Here is a 10,049-nt window from a genome sequence, read left to right as displayed (position 1 = left end):
TATCGCATGGAATAGCCTTCATTTCGCAGAACAAGAATAGACTGACGAGTTTCAGAAGAAAGTTCTTTGTTTCTGGCCATTTTGACCTGTAATCCCACAATTGCTGATGCTCCAGATACTCAACTAACCAGTTTTATTGCTTCTTTAATCAGAACATCAGTTTTCAGCTGTGCTAACAATGGTAAAATGGTTTTCTAATGATCAATTAGCGAATCTAAATGTATCATTGTAAAAGGCTAACACAACGTGCCATTGGAACACAGGAGTGATTGTTGCTTATAATGTACGCCTATGTAGATATTCTATTTTTTTTTTTTAAATCTGCCGTTTCCCGCTACAATAGTCATTTACAACATTAACAATGTCTACACTGTATTTCTGATCAAATGTATTTTAATGGACAAAAATTGTGCTTTAAAAAAAAAAAAAAAGTGTATAAAAGAAATTCTGAGTGACCCCAATCTTTTGAACAGTAGTGTACATTGAATGTAAAGAATTCCTCTTCATCAAAATAAACTTGGAAATATACCAAATGAAATATTTTATCTTACAAAAACAGCAACGTCCTCTGATTGTACAGTACAAGCATTTTGGGTTAAATGCCATTATTTCTGAATAAAAAGTGCAATAAAACAGCAAACGGACTACAGTTTTTCCCCACTCAACATATCACCTTGCATGGAACGCCTTTGTAGTTTCATATCAAAATAAGTTACATTAAGACATTACAATATAATAACGGTTTCTCTGACCTTGGTATACAGTAGCAGCACTGTGATTTCAAGATATGAACTCTAGTTGGTCTATGTTCAACACTAACACATTGACTGTGGTCTTCTATAGGCCTATAGCCTAGTGTTTCTATGGGCAGTATTCACACAACATGGCAGCAAAGTGGCAAGAATGGCTGGCTCGGCCTTAACTAGATAGGCAATAAATCTGGACCCCGGCTGGAATAAACCCCACTTGAACTCTGTCACAGTTGTTATAAGGTGTGGAAGCCACAACATTGTGCATGATGAGTTCCCACTAAGCTCATTTGCATTATCTTCTACATATTGTCCAATCACTCTACTGCCTGGCTGGTGTAGGTCAGGATTGTGTCCAGTAGGGAGAAAATGTTTTGAAACAGGGACTGGGGAGGTAGCTTACTACTTGAACTTGTCCAATAAGAAGCTCCCATTTTCATTATCTGTTACAAAATGTTGTGTTCTACAGCGATATGCTTTGGTCCCTTTGGATAGCCTAAACACCGCTGTAGTTGAAATATGTTACGTAAAGTCACATAAAGTCACTTCTATTGAAGACATAACTAAGCCTATAGAAAGTACCCTAGACAAGAAACAATAACTTGAACTAGGTGGTGTGTGATAGAACCTTTTAAAATGTGTCCAGTCATCTTTTTTTAGAGCGAGACCCATAGAGATATACAGTACTGTGCTGATACACTATCTATTTCTATGGTGAGACCTTTGTGCCATTCTGCTGCCCCTTGCTCTCAGTCTCCCTGATGGAGCTCACTATGCATAGAGTGATGCCCACCATGGTGAGGACCATCCCTCCAACAGCTCCTGCAACAAACAAACACACAGAGACAGCATGTGAAAAATGAGACAATCCTCAATGCAATGTGTGCTAACGCTAACCAAACAGCCCAGAGAGCGATGGCAATGTTGTAGAATGTGTGCCATTATGTTTGGAGAGTGGTGACCACACAACACTTACTTTTCCCTCCAAACTCCTCCCCGAGTAGCTTCCCAGTGAGCATGGTGAAGAGGAAGGTGAGGGAGTTGGCCACGGGCACAGCCAGAGACAGATCTGTATGAGGGGAGGGAGGGGGCAAAAAAGGAGTGAGGTAGAAAAATCTGCATCTAGCGGCAACTTCAATCATGCGATTTGGAGATAAGAGAAACCTGAGGAGGATGAGATTGTGAGCAGTCGATGTGTAAAACAGTCATCCTCTAGTTCAACATGTCTTAGTAATAAGATGTAGCTCACCTGTGGCGGCAAGAGTGAAGTAGTACACCAAGGACCCACTCTGATTCAGTAGGAATGGTATCAGGTACTGCAAATGTAAAGGGACACGTTGTTATAGGCTACATCTGCTATAAATAACAGGAAAAGCATGGAAAGTGTATTTGCATCAATTAAGAATTACATCCAAGACTATAGGCCTAAATGGAAAAAGTTTTAGTCCCTCTCCAAATACAAGTGTCAATTTACCTTGATGTTTAAAAACAGGAACTTAACCTCTGCCAGGAAGTGAAGAAACTTGCTATCCTTTTTCACATGTTCAATCCCCTCTGTGCCTCTCTTCAGAAATGGGTTGGTGCAGCCCCACAGTACAGCTACCAGCAGGAGGCATAGTACCTCCACTAGAAATTAAATGTCTGTCAATCATCTGTCTTGATTAAATTGGATTCAAACTGTTAATTCTAAGTTTATGATAAACACAATTTCAGTTGATAATGGTACTCATGTTGGACAAACAACAATGCCTATGTGCACTGCCAACAACCACTCAATTATTATATTTGTCTTGTCACCTAAAACCCTCACAAACTTTTGAAAGCTTATTTTCCACCATAATTTGCAATTTAAAAATCCTACAACGTGATTTTCTGGATTTGTTTTTCTCATTTTGTCCGTCATAGTTGAAGTGTACCTATGATGAAAATTACAGGCCTCTCTCATCTTTTTAAATAGGAGAACTTGCACAATTGGTGGCTGACTAAATACTTTTTTGCCCCACTGTACTGTTCTATACTATTCTATGGTATCTCAATCACTTAATAATGTTCACATATCTGGCATTACTCATCTCACATACTGTATTCTATACTTCTATCTTAGTCCATTCCATTCCGCTCTGACGTCGCTCTTCCAAATGTATAGTCTTAATTCATTCCTACTTAGATTTGTGTGTATATGTTGTGTAACTTGTTAGACATTACTGCATTGTCGGAGCTAGATGCACAAGCATTTCGCTACACCCGCAATAACATCTGCCTATCACGTGTAATTTGATTTGATATTATGGCCAGAAAAGTGAGAGTACAAAAAGATAAAGCTCTCTATAGGTTATGACATTTGCTCAAGATGTATTTTTGCCGCCACAGGTGAGCTACATCTTACTACTACATATTTCCCCACGGTCTGTTGAACTGTTCAAAACGTGTGAATTTAACGACCATGTAAATATATTCAAACTCTTTTATACCTTGATTGAAAGCTAGCTACAAGTTACTAACTTTTGGCTTTCCCTTAGCTAGATAATGCTACCCGGAAGCTGCCTAGCAAAGCCCTCGCTAACGCTAATTCGTTTTCTCTTGTAATTCAGTTATCGGCTTCAACCTCAGTAAATAATCAATCCAGCAAGCTCGGTTTCATTGTGTGACTAATACAATAAATAAGGACTGTTAGAGAGCCATGTGTAAGTATATAGCTACGCTAGTATACCCGATTTACTTGCTAGCTACTGTACTTACCCACGGACACCATTGTTAAAAACGAGTACTGAGTCGCATTCAAGTCACCTACGGTAAACAGTTCTACAACGTTGGATGGACACTCCGTCAAACGTAGTAATTATATCTGATCGTTTTATTTCAGAAGCGAAATAAAAGCATAAAATGTAAATATATATATTTTGTCAAGCATTATGGTCTTAATCAATTTACTGTAAAATCTTAAACTGGAACAGACAGTTTGAACTACCTTGCAGATATAAAACAAACAATCATATCAGTCAAAAATATCAAATTCCCAGTTTATGCTAGAACACCAACTTTAAAAGAGGTTTTAAAAATAGGTTCTATTTCCCTCAAAATTCATTGAGTAAGAAATTAATGCCCGATTTAATATGTATTTTTATTAGATTTGATTTAACCTTTATTTAACTAGGAAAGTCAGGCAAATATAACTCATTCACCAATACATTCCTTGGTATTAGGTTGTAAATCACAGCTGGCCTGGTAAGATTTGGTGCTTCCACTTATTCAGTTCCAGCCGTTACCACGAGCCCATCCTCCCCAATTAAGGTGGCACCAACATTCTGTGCTCTTCGTGGTTGTTTGATCAATAGGACTGTAAAGTTCCCAAATGTAAGAGGACTCCCGTGGTATTTACATATTTGCATAAATCGATTTAGGTATATGTATTTTGTGGCTTTTGGCAAATGCTTTCTAATGATCTAAAGTGCCGTTGTTGCTAGTGCCTGCAAACACACAGCCCAGTTCAAAGTGAATGATGGCCGTATGGCTTATTTGCATATAAGCTTACTGTAGCACTGCTTTGACTATGGTGCACAGGTCTGTGTAGAGTCCGGTGCTGAGGTCCATTCAGTTCGCTTGAACGTTTGCTACGCCACGGAACGTTTTGTACAGATTGACACGTTTCCCCAAAACTTTCTTGTATGTTCTTGAACAGCCTTTGACTTATTTTTGCTTACATTTGGTGTGTGTGGCTAGGTGTGGGCTGAAGCAATGAGTGGACATATTTAAAAGGCGGTGGCCATGCTGACAGTGTTCCCCAACCCACAACCCAACAACTCCCAGTTTGTCAACTGGTCGTTCAGTACAGCACTGTTTCTGTTCAAGTGAACATTACAGAATGTAAAAATGTACTATCAATTGTCCAACCCACGGCTGCTAAAGAATTTTCACAAATGCTTTACTCCACATCATTCCCAAACATTCCATGAAAGTGTGAAAATGACCATATGTAAGATCTCATTTCTCAAACATTCAAATACATGTCATTCTTCCTGAGGGTGAATATGAACAGATTTGAATAAGATTTAATGTTGCTAAAATGCTGTCAGTTCCACTTTAAATGACGCCCAAACGCATTGCAACTTAAAAGTAATGGAGATCTGTAAGGCAGCCTCAAAATTCTGCCATTGGCTACTTTCTACCAGATGAGGGCACTGAATCTTTCAGTTGCCAGTCACTTGAACAAAAAAGTAGTCTTAGAGTATTCTCAAGCTGTTGACACCGGTTGAGCCATTCATTCAAAGTCAATAGAAAACTGTCTGCGAAATACCGAGGTACATTTTTTTTAAATATTGGATATTTGGTGGATATTCGGTTTTCTCTTGGCAAAGCGGGCCACGACTATGAAAACGATATATTCTGCATCAGGGGAGGATGTAGAAAAACATTTTTTTTTAGTTAACATATATTTCTTTTAAAAAAACATCTTCAGATTTCAATCTTCAATAGCTCTTAAACAAAGCGTGCCATGACCATGAAAAAATATAGTTTCTGAATCAATTGTTTGAGCTATTAAAGATTGAACCCCTCCCCCATACAAATCTAAATGGTGTGGATTTTTCTCCATCCTCCCCTGATTCAGAATATATTATTTCCATAGACATGGCATGCTATAATTTTTCTTTAAAGCTATTGAAGATTGAAATCTGAAAAATAAAAAAATCTACATTTATAAAAAATATAAAGTGTGGATTTTTCTCCATCCACCTCTGATTCAGAGTATACCATTTTCATAGTCATTGCATGCTTGGTTAAATAGCTATTGATGAGAGAAGAACAAATATCTACTAACTATCCAATATAAAACACATTTTACCTCTGTCTGCTACAGTGCATTGAAGGTCCCCAAGAACACAGTGGCCTCCATTAAATGGAAGAGGTTTGGAACCACTAAGATTTCATAGTGGCCCCCCCGGCCAAACTAAGCAATCGGGGGAGAAGGGCCTTGGTCGGGGAAGTGACCAAGAAACCCAATGGTCCAGAGTTCCTCTGTGGAGATGGGAGAACCTTCCAGAAGGACAACCATCTCTGCAGCACTCCACCAATCAGGCTTTTATACTACAGTGGCCAGACGGAAGCCACTCCTCAGTTAAAGGCACAAGACAGTCCGCTTGCCAAAAGGCACCTGAAGGACTCTCAGAACATGAGAAACAATAGTATCTGGTCTGATGAAACCAAGATTGACCTCTTTGTCCTGAATGCCCAGCGTCACGTCTAAAGGAAACCTGGCATTATCCCTACGGTGCGGCATGGTGGCGGCAGCATCATGCCTTGGGGATGTTTTTCAGCGGCTGAGACTGGGAGACTAATCAGGGTCGAGGGGAAAGATGAACGAAGCAAAGTACAGAGAGATCCTTGATAAAAAACCTGCTCCAGAGTGCTCAGGACCTCAGACTGGGGTGAAGGTTCACCTTCCAACAGAACAGTGACCCTAAGCACACAGCCAAGACAACGCAGGATTGGCTTCGGGACAAGTCTCTGAATGTCCTTGAGTGGCCCAACCAGAGCCCGGACTTGAACCCAATCGAACATCTCTGGAGAGACCTGAAAATAGCTGTGTAGCAACACTCCCCATCCAACCTGACAGAGCTTGAGAGGATCTGCAGAGAAGAATGGGAGAAACTCCCAAATACAGGTGTGCCAAGGTTGTAACGTCATACTCAAGAACACTGGAGGCTGTAATCGCTGCCAAATATGCTTCAAACAAAGTACTGAGTAAAGGGTCTGAATACTTATGGAAATGTGATATTTCATTTTTTAAAATATATTTTCTACTTGCAAAAATGTCTAAAAACCTTTATCATTATGGGGTATTGTGTGTAGATTGATGAGGGGGGAAAAACTATGCAATCCATTTTAGAATAAGGCTGTCACGTAACAAAATGTGTCAAATGTAAAGGGGTCTGAACACTTTCCGAATGCACTGTAAATGACGAAATGCAAATGTGATCATATTCAAGCAGAAACATGCACACACTTTTTAGAAATATCAATATTTATTTTCAATATTTATTTCAATGAAATAACCACAAGCAAAAATAATCACAGGATAGGGTGAGTGAAAAGTGCAAAATCCTTTGGAATCAAACTAATTGGGACTTATTATTTCATAATTGTATGCTATCTAGATCTCCACAGGGATTCAAACCAGTATCGACTTTTCACAGAAACATTCTCATGATTTTTCCTGAAAACCACAACAACATTATTCAGATAAAAAAGAAAGAATAATAATCTTACATCAGAATAATGTGAATAAATGTAAAACCCTGTGAACAAGTCCCTCACAGAAATGTACGCACACAGAAAAACTAGACATGATACCATGTTCATGCCGTAAATCTTGTACACATCTCTCCTCCAACGCTTATCCTCACGGTTGTTGGTAGCACAGCTGCAAATGCACAGACAGCAGGATAATTTTGTCCATGTTCTGAACACTGTAGTCAAGAAAGCAATTGTTTATGTCCACAGGAGTGTCCATGCATATTCATTGCGTTCTTATAGCACCACTTTGTTCATAATAAAGAGTTTCTTTTCAAGCATTATATGCTGACTTTGTCACCTGTCCAATACGTTAGCGGCCTGCTATGTATTCCCTAGTGATGGAGTATCATGTATGGTGACTACTGTCGAATCGCTGATTCTGCTTTGTTGCTCCAAGTTGTTTTGGTCCAGGCTGTTTAGTTCCACTCGGGGCAGCCGGAATCCATTTTCGGACATATTACTTGACAGCGCAAAGCTCCCCAAGGGCATGCTCGTCTGCACTGTAGAAGAGGACATCTTCTGTCGAGGTGGCCCTTTGGAGCCTGTTCCCAGCACTCTGGACGCATGTGTCCGCCTGGTGAAGGGTAAAATACATATAAAGATCCATCTTAGGGCCCTGAGTTTTACCTGATAATATAACCTGTCAAAGCCCTCACTATAGCAGAATAGATTATACATTGCATTTTAAAATTCTAGTTAATTTCTAATGACTAATCACAAAAAGTCAATACCATCTGGATTAGCAGAACATATACACTCAATAAAACATTTGATAAAACATAATTGAGTTGGTATAGCACAGTTATCCTATGAGATCCATAACATTTTCTGAAGCATCAGGATCACCAGTGTGCAGGAGTTTTGCTTCATATTCAGTGTTTTCAGTTTTTCTCCATGCACCTTCTAGCACTACAGGTGTGTGAGTTTACTTTTCAATTGTACAGCCCTCGAAGAACCAATCACACACATCTGTCAGAGATACTTGCCCGCGGGTCATTTTCGAGCATGTCAAACTTCCTCACACTTGTGAGCAGGGGAATGTGGTGAGATATCTCACTGATAATATCAGAGATATCTTGTTTTGATATCTCACAGTGGGATATGGCCAACTCCCGTATAGCACATCCTCTCAGAAGAATGGATAGTATGCACGGAAGAATGCGCAGTCACGTCTAGCCGGTAGAACCTCATAAAAGTTTGAGCGGTTTGCCAAACAAGCCTCATCGTAAATCTCCTGCAATGAGATTCCTGTTAAACAGTGCCCAATATAATAGCTTCCACAATCCAATGTGATAACCATTGATGGGAGAAGGGCCTTCCCTTGCAGGGAGGCACCCAGGACACAAAGAGTTGGTTGCTCTTGCGCAAAGCTCTTGTTCTATCCAAAATATATGTGCAACGCGCATACTGGACACAAACGGTGGAACCGTCCTTCTTTGGTCGAAGGGAAAGGCGGTGGGTGGAAAACCACAAGCTCCAAGGCAAGAAAATTGTTATTGCCCTGACCTTAGGCATCAAGGCAGGGTTGGGCAACAAGGAAACCTTGGAAAAGCCCCGGGAAAACTGTAGGCACTCACTCTCTTTGCAAATGTAAAAACAGTGTTAAAGGACATATATCTCCACACTTTCCAGCAGCTAAAAAGTCTGGACGTAAGCGATGTGCCCCCTTCATGAAACAACATAACAAGGGGTGTTTTCCCACCATGTTATTGTTGAAGCCTATATGACAGGCCGAGATAGCGGCTAGATAGACCTTAACAGTGGATAAAGCCTTCCCCCTGTCCATAAGGTCCTGCAAAAAGCATAACACCTCAGATACAGGACATTGGTAAGGAATTATCTGTTTTTGGTCACACTACTTCTAAAAAAATGCACCACTTGTTTTCACGCAGCGGGCGTGTAGAAGGGGCCCTGGTACTCTGTATAGTCAATGACTCAATGAGGCAGGCCTGTCACATCCAGATTGAACCTCATGGGCCAGGCCCAGAGGGCCATGGGTGTTGCAGGTGAGGGTGGACAATGTCTCAGTTCACTTGGGTCAGAATATCCCTGTATAACGAGAGTTGCCAGGGCTCGTCGTACAGCAGGATAATGATCTCTGCTAACCAGAGCTTGCCTGGCCATCGAGGGGCTGCCAAGATGAGAAACGAGCCTTCTTCCCTCACTCTGACTAGAGTAGGGAGTATGAGGCTTATAGGAGAAGACGTGTTTCACCACTTGGGGATGGTTACCATTCCCTGTGATGATGATTCCCTCTGGACAATAAGTCCGCTCCTACATTCAGCACGCCCGGGACATGAGTCGCAAATAGTGAAAGTAATTGTGCTCTGCTCCACAGATCACTAACCTCGTTTTGGATGAAGTTTTCTACTTCAACGAGTCAGCAGCTCTGGATGTTCTACTTACCCCGGACCAGACCCTGATCCCCGTGACTCGAAAGAGGAAACGGCAGCAAAAGAGAGGTAAGCGAAGGTGGCGAGATTACATCGGTGAGCATGTAGACCACCAATGCCCTCTGTTTTGTTGGCAAACGTGCAGTCACTGGAGAAAACCCGTATAATCTCTGTTCGAGACTATACTATCAACGGGTCCTGAAAAACTGTAGTATCCTATGTTTCTCGGAGTCGTGGCTGAACGAGGACATGGATATACAACTCGCTGGTTTTCATCTGCATTGTCAAGACCGGACGGCAGACTTGGGTAAGGTGAGAGGGGGAGAGGTGTGTCTGTTTGTTAACAACAGCTGGTGTGCGATCTCTAACATTACAGAAGTCTCAAGTTTTTGATTCCCTGAGTTAGAATAACACATGATAAGCTGCAGACCATATTATTTACCAAGAGAGTTTATGTATATTTTTGGTAGCTGTCTATTTATCACAACAAACCGATGCTGACACTAAGACCACACTCAATGAGCTGTATAGGGCCATAAGCAAACAAGAAAATGAAAATTCAGAGGCAGTGTTTCTCATGGCCGTTGATTTTAATGCAGTAAAACTGAAATCCGTT

General features: G+C 40.8%; 1 protein-coding gene across 1 annotated transcript; it reads right to left on the bottom strand.

Annotated features, from left to right (window-relative positions):
- Positions 1-528: 528 nt before the first annotated feature.
- LOC112256448 (transmembrane protein 234) lies at positions 529-3,584 on the bottom strand. Its single transcript, XM_024429718.2, has 5 exons — positions 3,489-3,584; positions 2,224-2,375; positions 1,999-2,065; positions 1,726-1,818; positions 529-1,571 (listed from the first exon to the last, which is right to left on the bottom strand). The coding sequence occupies exons 1-5, from the start codon at positions 3,499-3,501 to the stop codon at positions 1,459-1,461; spliced, it is 438 nt and encodes a 145-aa protein (XP_024285486.1). The 5' UTR covers positions 3,502-3,584; the 3' UTR covers positions 529-1,458.
- Positions 3,585-10,049: the final 6,465 nt, after the last annotated feature.

This window comes from Oncorhynchus tshawytscha, linkage group LG08 (genome assembly GCF_018296145.1).
Source record: "Oncorhynchus tshawytscha isolate Ot180627B linkage group LG08, Otsh_v2.0, whole genome shotgun sequence".
NCBI classification, from domain to species: domain Eukaryota; kingdom Metazoa; phylum Chordata; class Actinopteri; order Salmoniformes; family Salmonidae; genus Oncorhynchus; species Oncorhynchus tshawytscha.
Note: the sequence above shows the minus strand (reverse complement) of the source record. Positions and strands in the feature narration are given on the sequence as shown.